This window comes from Protomyctophum parallelum (assembly GCF_964188405.1).
Source record: "Protomyctophum parallelum genome assembly, chromosome: 2".
Taxonomy (NCBI): Eukaryota; Metazoa; Chordata; class Actinopteri; order Myctophiformes; family Myctophidae; genus Protomyctophum; species Protomyctophum parallelum.
Genome location: NC_139699.1, coordinates 18,701,112 through 18,719,889, shown reverse-complemented (window position 1 = coordinate 18,719,889; position 18,778 = coordinate 18,701,112). Strand labels below are relative to the sequence as shown.

The window sequence follows — 18,778 nt, the reverse complement described above, 5'->3', positions numbered from 1 at the left end:
AAAGCAGGGGTTCTAAACCCGGGGGGGTCACACAAAAAAAACTAAAAAAGTGCTGTGCCCCCCCCTGCACCCCCATTAACTCTGCCCATGAACTACAGTTGAATTTCAATGGGCTTCTATGGTACTAACGGACCAGAAGTGGGGACGCTGTCTCATTTGGGGGGGTGAAATTTGTAGTCCCCGTGTGTCTCTATGGATTTGAATGAATGAAACGACAGCATAAACAACAGTCTGGCTACTGGGTTTATTGGCAAAATGAAACGGAACAACTGTGGTGAGAATACACAAACTACTCCAGTTTAATCACACCTACACCTTTTTAGAAGTTATTTCGAGGTTAATGGAATGTGTTTCAAACATACAGTACTGTACAAAAAAAACAAACAAAAACAGGATATCTTTTGTACATCATAAAAACATAGGAAAAAACGTCTGCTGAAAAGTTAAAAAATGTACATAAATGTATTCCAAATGATTTACTGTATACACATTTAAGTTCCAAGATGGATATTCTTTTTTTTTCTCCCCCCGCCAAGCAATATCTCTTTCACATCAAGTACATAACTTAAATTGTGTATAGCATCAATTTTCCCTTCACTTAGTCAAAGTTTAAACATCCCTGATTTAAAAAGAAAAATTCACGTCTCAAGCGCTTTTTGAGAAAATTGAGTTGAACAATTAAACAATTAAAGATGACAAAACAGGGGAAGAAGAAGTCACAGTTCTGATGTTTATCGTTGCCGACAGAAAACCTTGTATTTCCATTTATTTTACATTTTATAAAAATTGTGAAGTAGATCGGCTATTTAATATTTTACTTTTTTTTTAAGTAAATAAAAAAGGGACGGTTTTGGACTTACAAGGTTTCCCTCCTTTACCTTTTTGAAGAGCATTTCCCCGTTAAAAGGCAATTGTAAACCGAGTTTTTAACACTTTTGGGTTGGCATGCATGCATCATATATAAGGTCGTGTAATGTAATTATTTCTAAATTCCTGAACAAAAATGACTAGTAAACAAAGAAATCCTGTGTCCACACTTAAGAATAAAGAAAAATAACACAAGAAAAGAGCCTACATAAAAAAAAAAGGTACTAACCATGGAGTGACAGCTTCTAGGGACCAATTTATACCTTGTCATGCGACCGCGCCACTTGCCAAAACAAACCGAGAAGCGAGTTGCAACGAGTCTTGTATTGCAGTCGAGAATCAGTTAATGACCGCGAGCAACATAGTCGTACGAGGACATATAAACTAGGCTTAAAAAGGAAACAGGCAATGTTCTCTTGGGTTCAAAGTCCCATGAGCATAACTAATAATATTATATATACACAATACACTTAAAACTAAAATTCACAACAAAATAAACGTCAACCAACACTGAAGTACCAAATCTACAATCCGAAATCACCAGGCGGATGGATGGATTTAGCAGGAAGAGGAATCCCAAGATGAAATCACATTCTGTCATTCGTTAAAGACAATTCATGTTTCCCCTTTAGATTGTTCAAGGGGAAATAATGCTGCAATTAGCTTCCAAAGACATCTTCATAGACACCTTAAGCGCTAAAAAAAAAAAACTATCTATCTAAGAGCATTGGAGGCACTATGAAAGCCACTTATAACTTAGTTGTGTGCCGGTGTCTCGCATCGAAAATAGCAAATTGTAAATCTGCTATTTTAGCAACAAGGCACGCAGACAAATATAAATTAGGCATAAGGTCAGAGGGAGGAGGAACCTTGCCTCTTATCAAATGCACAGAACGATGTCTTCCACCAATACCTGCTCAACCTGTTCCAGAAAATGCCAACCACTTAAACCCTGGCTCTACAGTTGGCTCTGTAGTCTGTACTACTTGGTCTGCCATCGTTTTCTAAATCTCTTCGCCAGAAATAGGCGATCTCCATGTTCACAACATGAACTTGCAGATAATAAGCCATTTCTGGCGAACGTGCGCTACTAGGTTTCAATTTTGGACATGAACTCAATGTTGGACATTTTCAGCTTTACTCAAAAAAATTAAGTTTTATAGTACCAAAAGCCCCGGTCAGACCAAAGATTCACGACGAGCCCGAGTTAAAACCTGCCAACCACTGTACCGCAGACAGAATACCCCCAAATTGTGGTTTGCAACATTATAAAACTGGACAGTCCACATCAAAGCGACTGGCGGAGGCCGTTTCCCCGCGTCCATAGCAAAGGCTCCTCACATCACGTCAACCTGTACAACCTTTCCCTCTACATCTATGGAACTATATATTGTGTTTATTCCGCTTATACTGTGTAGCCAACCACATAGTAATTCCCTCCAGGCTATAGGTTCTAAACAGGGTACTTTCCCATGTATGGGAGGGGAAACAATAATCAAACACGTGAGAGTATTTCCATAGAAGATATCAATGTGTTTTGTTTGGTTTGGATCATATTCATTAAACACTGTTGGGATGCCATTTGGGACCTCAGCGCTCTGTTGTTGGAAAAGGACGTGGGAACATTAACACGTTGTGCAAGCGTCAGGTAAACAGATAAATCATAATAATAATGGCCGTAACATTTTTGATCACACAAGACTCAAATCAGCAGTCATCAGCCAAGCTGCGACGGGGTAATTTCAGTACCGCTGCGATTTATCTCTGCAAACGGTCTAAAACTGTTTAGTTTCGTCGCAAATCTTTCATCTGAACTAGGAGGCTTTAAGTGATCCAGGTCGGGGAACTGGACTGGAACAAAAGTGCCTCAAATGGAACATTAAAAAAAAACAGAATAAATCAAAAAAAAACTTAAAGCAAACAAACATTTGTTTTTTACATTTGGACAAAACGTTTCACCACATAAGCGGTGACAGAACGCATTATTTGCTCTCTCTTTCTGTGTGTGTGTGTGTGTGTGTGTGTGTGTGTGTGTGTGTGTGTGTGTGTGTGTGTGTGTGTGTGTGTGTGTGTCATCTTCGTCCACTCAGCTTTAGTACTTTGGCACTTTGGTATAGTCCTCTCGTTGTGTCACACTCTTGCACAAGCAGATGGACAGAATCATGCCCAGGAGCTGTGAAACAAAAATAGATGATGACAGGTCAAGCATTTCATCTTCTAAAACATGGGTATTCAAACCGGGGGGGTCGATGACCCCTAGGGGGGGGGGGGGGGGGGGGCACCAAATTACCACCAAATTATCTTTTGATAGGAAAGGGGTTTTTTTTATGTCTGAGAATACGTCATTAGCAAAGCAACAGAAGTTAAACAATAATATAGACTCAGTCAAGCAAAAGTGTACATATTTTATATAGGAGGTTAAACATATAAATGACCATGATTAATAGAGAAGTCGTAACCGCTAGATGACAGTTTAATGTGGTGTTCTGTTGCGAACCAGACTTTACACCCATATACTGTATTATGTCCGTTTCCCTCGGCTGCTGTGCCTTAATGGAAGTATTGAGAACTGCATTTGCTATGTCAGTGCCTTTTATACATTAGAGTTGAGACAACAAAACAACCTAGCCTACAGACCAGTGCACTGAATGAGAACACGGTGGAGAGTAAGTCGTTCTATTTAAAATGAGAGAAATTATGTATGGCATTAAAAAGGTAACTTTCTCCTCCGAAGGCAGTGCTCCAGTGCAGTGTTGTTTTGGCAGCACATTTCTATTTTAGTTTTAGTCAAGTCTTTTGAATAGTTTTCATTCACATTTTAGTCACCTGGAATAGCGTTCTAGTCTAGTTTTAGTTTTAGACTAAATATAAGATTTTAGTCGACTAAATCTACAGTTGATTTAGTCGACTAAAATGTACTTTGGACCGGCCTTGACGTAATGGATGTTTTTACACTTGCTGAAAAACACTATACGATAATATACCCCCTGAAAGTTAACACTAAATAGCAGGTGAAGAGACAACCAAAGATTAGAATGCAGCCTGCATATTATTATGCCATTATTTCCAAGCCATCATCATGTATGTGGAAAAGCATTATGCAATGGTAGATGCTAGGGCTAGTGGCTCATGTAATAAGAGTGGCCCGTAGAGCGTCTGATGGGAATCACAAGGTTCCCAGTTCGATCCCTGTGGATGGGCTCCCCCAGAGTTAGTGTTGAAGTGTCCTTGAGCAAGACTCTGAACCCCCGATTGCTCCTGACGTGCAGGTTGGTGCCCCGTGCACCGTGGAATTTGACGAAAAACTTTCGTCGACTACCTTTTTCCACTGACGAAAACTAAATGGAAACTAAATAAAAACTAAGCTATGATGACTAAAACTAAGACAAAATATACTGACAATTTCATCAACAAATAAAAACTAGACTAACATGGGACATTATCTTGGGACATTATCTTGTCCACTAGGGACTAGTGGACAATATATCCAGTATAAGTCATTTTACACTTTGTTTCATGCTGAAAATAGCAGATCTACAAGCTCACAATGCGTCGCAGCGCAACACGTTGTGAGCTTGTAGATCGTGAAAGTGAAAAAAATCATTAGGACGACATAAAGGCCTGCCAAAATACATTTTAGTTGACTAAATCAACTGTAGATTTAGTCGACTAAAACTAGACTAACACTAAAACATTCCAGGTGACTAAAATGTGACTAAAACTAAATGAAAGATTTGCTGTCAAAAACAACATTGGGTGTTAGGGACACGTCGTAGTCACGTCGGGCCAGGGAAGAGAACCAGTGAAATTCTAATCACCAGACGGTAGGCATGTAACGATATATCGTATATCCATATATATCGATATTAATCCCAACGATATGAATCGATTTAATGAAATAAAAAAATCGATTAAAACAAATAAAAAAGCTTTAATCATATTCCATCATATTCAAGTGTTTTTGTAGAGAAATTAGACCGAGTCACTTTCAGTAGTAGAGCACTGTAGAGGGGAGCTGTGTGTGTCTGTGACTGTGCCCACTGCCCAGGTGATGGTCGTTGATGCTCATTAATACAACAAGGAATGCAATTATGTTTCTGCACTGTCAAAACTAATACTACTTCTTTTGCAATGTAGTTAAATAAAAAAAAATGAAAAAAGCTTGGGGGAGAGGATAAATTATATAAAATGAAAAATAAAAAATCTGGAAAATATTATTTGTTTAAAATATCATGACAAATCATATCGTGATACGAACCGTATCATGAGTTGAGTGAATCGTTACATGCCTAATCATTACGTACCTCAATCACAGCCACTGCCAGACAGATGCCCAGGATCACTCCCAGGTTGGTGAGGAGCCAACCCTCCACACTGGAGGAACAGCCCTGGAAGACAATTAAATGCATGGAATAAAGCTAAATTAAATATCAAGACTGAAAATGTAATGATGATGTTTTATAGTAGGTCCGACCAGCTGAAGATGACAATGAAGATGATATGACATTTAACTGAGACATTCATGTTTCTGGAAGATGCTTCTAAACCCTTTATTCTATTGCTAGTTTTGATCACTTCAAATACTCTTTCATCCGAAAATAACTCACAGCACGTGTTGTGAGCTTGTAGATCTGCTGTTTCCGGTGCGCAGGCTTCAATGGAATCGAAATGAGTGAAATCAGTCGTTGTGACTGAGAACTTTAATGCATGGAAATGGCACATGAAGCAGCTCTGACATGACTTGATAACCACATGAACCCCAGAATCCCTATTCTGGTTCGGGCATTCGGGCATCTGGTTAGGATGCCTCTCGAGCGTCTCCCTAGGGAGGTCGTCGATGCACGTCCCACTGGGAGGAGACCCCTGGGGCAGACCAAGGCGCAGATGGAGGGATTACATCGACTCACTGGTCCCTCGTTTTGCTGCTTTTGCACGCTTCTGTCGCCAGGTCTCCACAGAAAATCGGGGATCTATCGTAGCTCTGGTCCATAGCTCTAATGCCTTCATTAGAGCTATGGGATTGTTCTCTTCCTACGCTCGCAAACATGCAGACCAGCCTCTCGTCTGTAGCCTTACTCATAAAGAGTTCCTGCATGGCTCCGGCCCTGGATACCCATGACGGTATCCGGAGAACTCGCCAGTTTTCCAACTTGTCTTCATCGTTATGCTAACATGCTGTCTTCATCAGTGTAGTACAGTATGTCAAACTCACAGATGTTATAGTTCATTTCCAAAGCGATCAAATTATTTTGTGCAATTAAATGGTCAGCTAGATAATGATAACAACGTGAGTATGTGAATACCAATGTATCCAATATAGCATAACATGTTTACATGTATGGCAAATAAAGGCTTCTGATTCTGAAGTACGCCTACCATTTCAGGATATTGTTTACTAATTAATTACATTGTTTCGGTACTTTGGTGTTTAAAATTTTGCATTCCTACTTCATCTAGTGTGAACTCTAAACAACTATTCTCTCTTTCACACTCTCCATTCAATGCAATTTAAATGAAGGTGAAGTAAAACTACAATGCGCTAAACCGTGGCGAGTCGGACAACAGGCGAGCTCTCTGGTATCCCCCATGACAATGTGTCTGCGACCCCCACAAACAAAATGGGTCACCGACCACGACCACACAGTTTTAAGGAAAAGGGCTTCCGTACCACGTCGTAAACGGGCCAGTCATCCGCCGCCGCCGCCTCACAGAAGCCAGCGTCGGAGACGTTGCCCCCCGTGGCGAGAGACACATTCTGGCAGGAGCAGGGGAACAGCAGCTGGGAGCTGTTGACGATCACCCCGTTGCGATCCCAGTCCATACGACCGGTCCAACCACAGCACTCCATCTGCAGACAGACACACACACACACACACACACACACACACACACACACACACACACACACACACACACACACACACACACACACACACACACACACACACACACACACACACACACACACACACACACACACACACACACACACACACACACAGCTGATTAAATAATCTGCGTGCTTTATTCAAACAGAGTCGTGTCAGAGAGAGAGATGAGAGATCACAGACAGAGAATGATACAATGGCTTGTGCGATGTTGAAAGTGGGGCCGGGGGTGGTGGGTAATCTGCTGTGTGTCCAGACAGGAATGAAAATGCATTGTCAAATATTATGGATTTGGTTAACCCATTCCGGGGCGGGAACCACTTTTGTTGTTATAAGCATTATGGTATACTTTAGCTATTGAAAAATAGCAGATCTAGCTCGTAGCGTGTCACTGAGTGTCACGCTATGAGCTTGTAGATCTCCTATTTTAGAAGAATCGTGAAAATTGGCGCAATTCTTTGACTAGATATTCTTTCCGAGCGAACGTTTTTAAATCAAATGTTTGCTTCTGATGGGGGGGTGGTCGCCCGGGCAGGGGTCTCGATGCGTTGCGTCGGGCCACTTCTTGGGGCGGTGGCCCTGCCGCCTGGAGGGGTGGCGGTTGCCGCCTTTGAGTGGAGCATGCATGGGTCTGCTCTTGTTGTAATGATTTGGTGCCTATGATAACTGTCTGCCTTTTTAATATATGTATTAATGTACTGTATGATTCCCTGATTGGGAGTCTATGAAAATTTGAAAGTCACTTGTCATTATAGTTCATTGTCCTTATCATGTCTTTGTATATTCAATCTTTTTATTTATAATAGTGGTGTGCCTGAGCTGTTTTTCTTTTATTTTCTTTTTTTTTAATTATGTTCTTGTTGTGTAATGTCTGTGTCTTTAAAAACCAATAAATATACTTTATAAAAATAAAAATAAATGTTTGCTTCTGGATGGTCCCTCCCTGGAACAACATATTTTCAGATTGGGGTCGGTGGTCAAAATACATATAATTCTGGGGGTCCTTGACATGAAAATGTTTGAGAACAGAATTTAGAAGACATTTGTAGAATCGTCCTCAGCTCTAAATGGGTTAACTGTGTTGGCGGACTGAGTGTGCTGACGAGGAGTATTATGGGATAGCTTGTTACTATTTTCGGTTCTGGTGTAGAGGGAAGCGGTCACTCCAATCAGAGGGAGAGATATATTACTTTTGCTGTTTACTACGGACATTTGATACAGAATTAGAACCCTGCGCTGTTCACGTGATTAAATCACCAATTCTACAACACAGATTGCTTCTTTTTAGTATAGGAAGAAATCATAAGGATTACTCTGGAGAGGAGAGACATGGTGGTTATATTGGTTTGGAGCCAGGATGAAAAAAATAAAAACAAGTGGTTGGTACATGTGTTAAGAAATCGCAATGAACTGCAACACACTTTACTTTGTCGTTCCAACTATTCATATTACACAACATTGTATGACTTATCTTGAGGTATGCCAGACAGAAGGTTTTGAGCAAGACACTGTACACTTAACCCCTCACTGCTCCCCGAGGTGCTGTATTAGAATAGTGCCCACTGCTCCTAATAAGTTAGGACGGTTAAATGCAGAGGACGAATTTCACATTATATGTGCAAATATACAGTGACAAATACAGTGCACTGTTTCTGAGACCGATTCATGTCCTTATATATCAGATATTTGGCTCTCCAAGTACCACCATATAACAACTGATGTTAAAACACAGGAGCGTATACCTGCCTTTTTTGTTCCATTCCATATAAGCCAATAATGCTGCTGCTCTGACAAAACTCTGTCTAATCACTACAGTAAATCGGCACAACTGATGATATTTCTAACGTTCTCAAATCTTGACAGCCTATTTAAACAATTGTTTTCCTCCTTTAGGCGACTCCTCTGCATACCACCAGAGGGAGGGCTGAAGTACCACCAGTGGTGTAGTACCAGTGGTTTGGGAACCTCTAGGCCAGTCAATCTAAGCTAAAGAAGGGGGGTGACCCAAAATGGCCATAGCAGAATCGGAATAGGCCATATCGGCCATACAAATACCATATCGGTATCGGAACGGTCTCAAAATAATACAGATTATTTATTATTTTCGGTTTTCACCAGCGAAAATGTTTTAAATGAAAAAATGTAAAAAGCCAAATCAAATATGATGTAAAATCTTAAGTAAAAATAAACTTTACATTTTTCTACATTTAATTTGTGTACTCATCTCATTCAGTAGTCATTCAGTTGTGAAAACAGACACTTTGAAAAGAGTATAGGCTATTTTATTGATGTATTGAATACTTTATTAACAAGCTTTGGGCCAAGCCCCAATAGGGCCTAGGCTTGTTTCCAATGTGGTCCTCTGTAAAATATCGGAATTGGTCAATCGGTATCGGTAGAACACTTTCCCTGCGATTCGTGAGTTGCCCGAGTTATGTTTTCATTGTTTAATCCACATTTTTAATCCGTTTTAAGTCATACGGGCAATCCACCGGACAGAATGGGATATGAGACACGTTTTGATGACGTCATCGCAAAAAGGTCTGTCGCTCCGGTGTGCAAAGGGTTATGCGCCTAGCAAACGCACGGCTGCCCCGTCAGGTCTGTTGTGGTTGGCACTTTGGAATACTTTTCAACTCTACAACAAGCGATTACACCGTCTTAAAGTGGATTTTCATGACAAGCAACTCAGCGGTCAGTGCACTGGCTGTTCAAAGGTAACTTTAAACATAGGCAGTCTAGCCTGAAAGACGGCCGTACATTGTAGGCATTCAACCTGTTAATCTCTTTCTATGTATTTCTGGGACTTACTAGCGACCCATACAAATTGGCAGGTGTCAAACCCTCAGGCTGTTAGGGATGCTGCTGTAGGTCAAGTTACACGGTTCTGTTGAAGGACACTTTCTAGAGCAGAGATGGAGCCTGTTGTTGACACTCTAGCCATGAACAATGCTTCAGATGTTCAGGTGATTTCCGCTGGCAACTCAATCCCTGACCGACGCGCACAGCCCTGGATGATGTTCGTCAAGTATCAAATCATCAGGTTACCTTGAGCTCAGTCGCACTGTTTCAGAAACGTTTCTTGGTTGGATGGCTGATCAAAATATACTTGATCGAATATGATTGAATATATCATTTTATTGTATATATCTCTGCTCCCGGGAGGAAACCTCATAACTCCACAATGTTCATTTTTCAGGAAATAAAATATACATTTTTCAGGAAATTAAGTATATATTTAAAACAAAGCAATACTGCCTCATCAAAGTTGGTGTTGTGACTTTATATATTGTCAATGACTTCCATGAGAGGGGGAGAGGTGGTGGAGTTAGTTGCTTTAGCAGACATTTTGAGGATCCAATGGAGTTAAGAGGTTTTGTCCAAACTCCAAAGCACTTTACTACTTTCCATTGGTTCAATATTTTCGAAACACACAGGCATAAGGGTGTTCAATAGCACTGATCTATGCCATCAAAATCAATCAAAAACCTCAAAAATTGAGTTATGAGGTTTCCTCCTGACAGCAACATATATATATATCCAATATTTTATGGAACTTAGCCCCAAATTGCACCTTCTTAAACTAAACTGTGTTGTATATATGGAACATAACCTGCTGTGAAGCTGTTCACAAAACATTACCTAACTTTGCTACTAGAGGGAAATCATGTACTATTTCTCTACTCATTGAATGCACTTTCTTGCACTCTTTCTATCCCTTTGTTTGCTGTGCTTTTGTTGTTTTGAATGTTATGCTATCTATGCTGCTGCATTGTCTGTGTACCCGTACACAAGATGGGACAATAAAGTACAACCTTGAACCTTGGGAACAGTCTTGCTTTTGTCCAAAATCTAAAATCTAAAATCTAATAGCCATTTGATCTATTTAGAAGACCACAGGTGTTTAGTGGGGGGCCACCAGGGGGAGCCAGGGGGCATTTGGAAAAGAAATAAAGCAAAGAAAATTATATAAATATAATGTTACAAGCTATCGATTTTTTTTAATAAAGCATACTGTATATTAAAAGCATTGTGTTTTGAGCATTTCATTTGATTTTTTTATTTTTTTTTGTAAATTCTTCTACCCAATTTAGTCCAATTCCTCGACATACTGTACTGTACATTTCTGGTATTGGCACTGCTGTACCCTAACCCGTGGGAATTAATGAGGAAATATCACCTAACATGAAGGATGAAATATCACCTAACATCCTACTTAACTCATCCCATTCAACATTTCCTGATGACAGACACCATACACCAACCCAGTACATAGGATGTTTTGTTTTTGACGCATTAAAACTGGGAAAGCTTCCGTGTCCTTTTAGATTTGACTACATTTTAGCGTTGGCTGCACACAAAAAATAGCAGATATACACATCTGTGACACAGATCTTCTACTTTTGTTTAGGTAGTTTAGAGCATGGAGACCTGGTTCGCATCTTGTCGAGGACATTTGGAATACACTGAGCAATGTTATTCATTTGAGAAACTCTACTAGTATTTCTGTGTAACTTTTCCCCATGAGTTAATGTTAGTACCTGTCCCTCAGTCTCACCAGATGGTTATCTGGTATGGGGCCGTATTCCTTTGTGGGCTGGAGGGCTTTTGGGGGCTATTAAGAACACCAGTACAATGTCTCAGGGAGTCAAACTGGGGGTTTCTATTACAATGACAAGTCATGTAAGTTTGCTCCTTACTCGAGTAAAAATGCTCATGCTGAATTCTTGTCTTGCCTCATTAATGTATTGTTCTGCTGAGCATGTACAGATCCTGCAGATTCCCTTAACAAGCTCACCTTGCGCTGGATGAAGTCCCAGGCCTGTTCAGTGGTCGTGTTCTTGCCATAGTTGTCCAGGACCTGGCGTACGATCTTGGACATCTCATCGTTGATCTGGAACATAGAGAGGGTGTGATACAGTGATGTGATGCACATGAACATAGAGAGGGTGTGATACTGTGATGTGATGCACATGAACATAGAGAGGGTGTGATACTGTGATGTGATGCACATGAACATAGAGAGGGTGTGATACAGTGATGTGATGCACATGAACATAGAGAGGGTGTGATACTGTGATGTGATGCACATGAACATAGAGAGGGTGTGATACAGTGATGTGATGCACATGAACATAGAGAGGGTGTGATACTGTGATGTGATGCACATGAACATAGAGAGGGTGTGATACAGTGATGTGATGCACATGAACATAGAGAGGGTGTGATACAGTGATGTGATGCACATGAACATAGAGAGGGTGTGATACTGTGATGTGATGCACATGAACATAGAGAGGGTGTGATACAGTGATGTGATGCACATGAACATAGAGAGGGTGTGATACTGTGATGTGATGCACATGAACATAGAGAGGGTGTGATACAGTGATGTGATGCACATGAACATAGAGAGGGTGTGATACTGTGATGTGATGCACATGAACATAGAGAGGGTGTGATACAGTGATGTGATGCACATGAACATAGAGAGGGTGTGGTACTGTGATGTGATGCACATGAACATAGAGAGGGTGTGATACAGTGATGTGATGCACATGAACATAGAGAGGGTGTGATACTGTGATGTGATGCACATGAACATAGAGAGGGTGTGATACTGTGATGTGATGCACATGAAAACCAGAGCAAATACACCGTGTGTGGGGCGAGAGTTGCCAAGTTGTGTTCTCTCTATAAGAGTTGCCAATGTATTCTGTCTATATACAGTAGAACAGTGTTGATTTCATCGACTGAAACTAAGACTACCTTTTTCCACTGACAAACTAAATGGAAACTAAATGAAAACTAAGCTATGCTGACTAAAACTAAATATACTGACAATTTCGTCAACAAATAAAAACTAGACTAAGATGTTATGAAGGGACTAGTAGACAAGAGATAAGTCATTTTACAATTAGTTGCATGCTGAAAATAACAGATGTACAAGCTCACATCGCGTCACAGCGCGACGCGTTGTGAGCTTGTAGATCAGCTATTTTCAGCAATTGTAAAAACTGTCATTACGACGGCATCAAGGCCCGCCAAAATACAATCTGGTCGACTAAATCAACTGCAGATTTAGTCAACTAAAACTAGACTAACACCAAGACATTCCAGGTGACCAAATGAAAACTATTCAAGAGACTAAAACTAAAATCTAAATTTGCTGCCAAAAACAACACTGGATGTGATGTGAAGCAAGTGCACATGAAAAAACGGAGAAAATACAATACCATATGTGGGAGGAGTTGCCAAATTGTGTTCTCTCTATAAGAGTTGCCAATGTATTCTGTCTATATACAGTAGAAGGGGGGGGGGGGGGGGATAGAAATCACTGTGCCTTATCAAATATATACGAACGACATGTCAACAGAGGCTTGAGAAAACATCCTCTTCTTAATCCGTATCAAACAAGGAGTTTGCTTCGGCCTCCTGTTTACAATGCGGCTCAGTGTGAGACAATTGAACATGTGATTTTGTCCACACCAAAACAGTTATTGTGACATCAGAGTTATAGTAAGTTTGGGTTATCGTATACATGATGGTGTGGCTCTTTAGAGGCAAGCTCTCTAGGAGACGGTCTGTGTGTCCGTCTCTGTGTGTCCGTCTGTCCGTCTGTCCGTGTGTGTGTGTGTGTGTGTGTGTGTGTGTGTGTGTGTGTGTGTGTGTGTATGTGTCCGTCCGGAGCAAACAACCCATGTAGCTAGACAGCAGCTAGCAGCTAGACAGATATCAGCGCTGAATGCCTTGTGCAGACTACCATTATAATGCCTTGTGCAGACTACCATTATAATGCCTTGTGCAGACTGCCATTAGAATGCCTTGTGCAGACTGCCATTAGAATGCCTTGTGCAGACTGCCATTAGAATGCCTTGTGCAGACTGCCATTAGAATGCCTTGTGCAGACTGCCATTAGAATGCCTTGTGCAGACTGCCATTAGAATGCCTTGTGCAGACTGCCATTATAATGCCTTGTGCAGACTGCCATTAGAATGCCTTGTGCAGACTGCCATTAGAATGCCTTGTGCAGACTGCCATTAGAATGCCTTGTGCAGACTGCCATTAGAATGCCTTGTGCAGACTGCCATTAGGCCACACATAGTCTGAATGTCTTGTGCAGACTGCCATTAGGCCACACATAGTCTGAATGTCTTGTGCAGACTGCCATTAGGCCACACATAGTCTTGTGCAGACTGCCATTAGGCCACACATAGTCTGAATGCCTTGTGCAGACTGCCATTAGGCCACACATAGTCTTGTGCAGACTGCCATTAGGCCACACATAGTCTGAATGCCTTGTGCAGACTGCCATTGGGCCACACATAGTCTTGTGCAGACTGCCATTAGGCCACACATAGTCTTGTGCAGACTGCCATTAGGCCACACATAGTCTGAATGCCTTGTGCAGACTGCCATTAGGCCACAGTCTTGTGCAGACTGCCATTAGGCCACACATAGTCTGAATGCCTTGTGCAGACTGCCATTAGGCCACACATAGTCTGAATGCCTTGTGCAGACTGCCATTAGGCCACACATAGTCTTGTGCAGACTGCCATTAGGCCACACATAGTCTTGTGCAGACTGCCATTAGGCCACACATAGTCTTGTGCAGACTGCCATTAGGCCACACATAGTCTGAATGCCTTGTGCAGACTGCCATTAGGCCACACATAGTCTTGTGCAGACTGCCATTAGGCCACACATAGTCTTGTGCAGACTGCCATTAGGCCACACATAGTCTTGTGCAGACTGCCATTAGGCCACACATAGTCTGAATGCCTTGTGCAGACTGCCATTAGGCCACACATAGTCTTGTGCAGACTGCCATTAGGCCACACATAGTCTTGTGCAGACTGCCATTAGGCCACACATAGTCTTGTGCAGACTGCCATTAGGCCACACATAGTCTGAATGCCTTGTGCAGACTGCCATTAGGCCACACAGTCTTGTGCAGACTGCCATTAGGCCACACATAGTCTCGTGTAAGCAGACAACTATTCCACAATCTCCGAATGCTATATAGTCTGGAACTACACCTCCCGAAATCTGAGTAAGGAAGCTGCCATTTCCGAATATATCCGAAAATATATTTTTAAAATATCTTTCCTTTTTTGCCATTCCTGCTAAGCAGTAAGCTATATATATGCTTAGATGATTTATTTTCATATTAGGATAAATTTGCGCACCTGTAAAGACGAAATGGAAGTGGGGGGGAGTCGCTTTATATTTTACTCATGATCAGATCTTCCGTTGCTCTAGACTGTATGACGGAAGTATTTATATTTTACTCATGATCAGAGCTTCCGTTGCTCCAGACTGTATGACGGAAGTATTTATATTTTACTCATGATAGCTCTGCCGTTGCTCCAGACTGTATGACGGAAGTATTTATATTTTACTCATGATCAGAGCTTCCGTTGCTCCAGACTGTATGACGGAAGTATTTATATTTTACTCATGATAGCTCTGCCGTTGCTCCAGACTGTATGACGGAAGTATTTATATTTTACTCATGATCAGAGCTTCCGTTGCTCCTGACTGTATGACGGAAGTATTTATATTTTACTCATGATCAGAGCTTCCGTTGCTCCAGACTGTATGACGGAAGTATTTATATTTTACTCATGATCAGAGCTTCCGTTGCTCCTGACTGTATGACGTAAGTATTTATATTTTACTCATGATCAGAGCTTCCGTTGCTCCAGACTGTATGACGGAAGTATTTATATTTTACTCATGATCAGAGCTTCCGTTGCTCCAGACTGTATGGCGGAAGTATTTATATTTTACTCATGATCAGAGCTTCCGTTGCTCCAGACTGTATGACGGAAGTATTTATATTTTACTCATGATCAGAGCTTCCGTTGCTCCAGACTGTATGACGGAAGTATTTATATTTTACTCATGATCAGAGCTTCCGTTGCTCCAGACTGTATGACGGAAGTATTTATATTTTACTCATGATCAGAGCTTCCGTTGCTCCAGACTGTATGACGGAAGTATTTATATTTTACTCATGATCAGAGCTTCCGTTGCTCCAGACTGTATGACGGAAGTATTTATATTTTACTAATGATCAGAGCTTCTGTTGCTCCAGACTGTATGACGGAAGCATTTGGAAATAGCGAGAGGCAATAGTCTGGCAACGAGAGACTAGGCCACACAGAACACATTTTTATAATAAGGTTATTGTTATCAATAAGTGTTTTGCCATTGCAATATCTGCAGGCCCAAAAGTGGTTCCCGGCCCACAGGTTGGGAATCTCTGGAGTAGGGAGCTGGAATTCCTGGAACCCCCCCCCCCCCGTAAATGAATTTAAAAGTGTCACACAAAATTAGTAGAAAATAGCAGATCTATAAGCTCAGAGTCTCAATGCCTCGCAATGTGAGCTTTTCCGAATGATCATCAAAACGGAACATTTTGGACTTATGAGTGTTCCACCTCACATCAACGACATCCTCCACAGATGCTGTGTGTGTGTGTGTGTGTGTGTGTGTGTCTGTGTGTGTGTGTGTGTGTGTGTGTGTGTGTGTGTGTGTGTGTGTGTGTGTCCGTCCGTGGGGAGAGTAAGCTAGTGTAGATCACTCAGTGTGTGTGTGTGTGTGTGTGTGTGTGTGTTAAGGCTGTCCCCGAACAGTCAGGGTTCGAATGTTCGCTCGTTAAGGTTGGCAGTCGAATCTTAATTCATGGCCTTGAACCATTTGTTTTTTATTATTATTATTATAATAAAATGTTATTATATATATTATTTTTTTTACTCCGAAATATATCTCGGCGAGAATGCGATATGCATAATAAGAGTACTATGTTCATGTTGTGTTTACAATTATTTGAAAGTCCAGCAGACGGCAGAAGAGACAAACACAGTGACACACACACACACACACACACACACACTCAATGCACTTCTGAGAGTAGCCTACACAGGTGGAACAAATTAATGAAAGAGAGACAGCTAACGAGTAGGGATGTTGAAAAAAGTTGAAAATCGACTCGATTATGACTCATGCCTCCCGCGACTAAAACGTATGAGTCGAAAAATCGTTTTTATTTGTATTATTATTTTGAGCGCCTGTCAGTGCCGCTCGTTACATACAAGTTAACTTTGAGCAGAGCTAAGTTTGAGAATAGACCCCATCGTCCAAGGGTGTGTGTGTGTGTGTGTGTCTATGGTGTGTGTGTGTGTGGGGGGGGGGTTCACATCTCATTTCAACTCACACATGCCGTAAAGTGAATTGACAGCCACAGGTCTGCTACCATAATATGGTAGCAGACCTGTGGCTGCTAATATTATTAGCAACGGTGAGCGCTCTTATCTTCTCGTGAAGAAAGCAGGACAGAGATGTCAAATAAATCCCGCCGTCATTCATACTGTATTTATTCCCCGACCCGACATTAGAATACGGAACAACGTGCGTCCCGTATCAGTTCATTACGGGGCACGTGACAGGCTGCAGACACTTGAGAGTTGGGACTAGCCGATAGCGCCGCTGCTCCTTCAGTTTCGTTGTTTACAAAATAAAGTTATTTTTTTATTATTGGGATTTGATCATTGATGCAAATTCTAAACATATGGATGCAGCTGCAGAAGTTGTGTTGCTTAAAGGAATGCAAAGTTGCATTCTCCTCAACTGCTGCGCAGCAACAACAAAAATATAAAAATGAAGAAAAAATAGGAAAATAATCTAATTAATTAATTAGAAACAAATGGTTCGGATGTTCGCTCGAACATTCCTGCTGAAGTTCGAGTCCTAAAAACAGGGCTAGGGTACAGCCTTAGTGTGTGTCCGCCCATGGGGAGAGTGAAGCCCAACACACACCGGCTCCGTCCGACGTGTAGCGGCGCGGCGCCGCCTGGAAAATAGAACTGGTTCTATCGGCGCGCCAGGCGAGGCGCCAGCACGCGTCGGATGCCGCCGGTGTGCGATAGGTTAATTGAAAATAATGGAGGCGGCTGTTTTTTTTTTTTCTTTTTTTTTTTTTAAGATATTTTTTTGCGGCTTACGCCTTTTATTGATTTTTTAAGGGACAGATAGTAGGCTGACAGGAAACGGGAGAGAGATGGGGGGATGACATGCGGTAAAGGCCGTGTCGGGTTCGGGAGTCGAACCCGCGGCACACCGCGACTGGATCACCAGTCCGGTGCCCAGACCGTTACGCTACGGCCTGGGCCAGGAGGCGGCTGTTTTGACACGCTGCGGTCGCAGACGGTGTGTGATGGGCTTGAGCTACTTCTAAGGGCTAAATGTCCCCGAATTTGAGAAACAGACATTGTAAGGATTTCTTGTCCCCTGTCCTCACGAAATAAATGGTTGTTTTAATTATTATTATTATTTGGGGAGTTGGGGTTACAATTAGAGACATATTGAGGTTGTGAGTTTAAAGGTTCATTTAAAGGTTTAGTTTAGGGGATAGGGTTGGAGTTCTGCCTAATTTGCATCAGCGACACCGGGTCACCGCACGGACCTGGGAAACAGGAGACTCTACCGAGTTCATCTGTTTCCGGGTAATGACACCTTAGGCAGCATTTTTAGCATTTTGAACCCTGACCCTAAGGCTTAGGGTCAGGGTTCAAAATGCTAAAAATGCTGTGTGTGTGTGTGTGTGTGTGTGTGTGTGTGTGTGTGTGTGTGTGTGTGTGTGTGCGTGTGTGCGTGCGTGCGTGCGTGCGTGTGTGCGTGCGTGCGTGCGTGCGTGCGTGCGTGTCAGTGAGTTATTTTATTTCAGCTATGTTTTCCGTGCTTGCAGCCACACTAATTCACAGTCCTGTGCATGTGTGTATGCACGTACTGTAAGTATGTGCGTACACACATACTGTAGGGCGCTACAGTACCAAAACCATGGATGAGAGGTTTAATTTTGGGTGTATTGTTGTCAACGGGGCATAGTGCCTCCATTGTGGGAAGAACCAAGAAAAACTGGTCCACTAGCATTTATTTACACAGGAGGTTTAAAGTGGCAGCGACTCGCCACCCACGCCCACACACGGCATTCAGAGAGGCGTGTACAACGCTCTCTG

General features: G+C 41.9%; 1 protein-coding gene across 1 annotated transcript in view; it reads right to left on the bottom strand.

The window, feature by feature from the left end:
• Nucleotides 1–225: 225 nt before the first annotated feature.
• LOC310854322 (CD82 antigen-like) overlaps nucleotides 226–18,778 on the bottom strand; it is a 52,832-nt gene continuing 34,279 nt past the window's right edge. The window contains exons 6-9 of the mRNA XM_083758919.1: nucleotides 11,554–11,649; nucleotides 6,536–6,715; nucleotides 5,172–5,255; nucleotides 226–3,040 (exon numbers count right to left, since the gene is read on the bottom strand). Of these exons, the coding sequence (XP_083615045.1) occupies nucleotides 2,960–3,040; nucleotides 5,172–5,255; nucleotides 6,536–6,715; nucleotides 11,554–11,649 (441 nt within the window). The 3' untranslated portion in view covers nucleotides 226–2,959. The remainder of the gene's footprint in view (nucleotides 3,041–5,171; nucleotides 5,256–6,535; nucleotides 6,716–11,553; nucleotides 11,650–18,778) is intronic.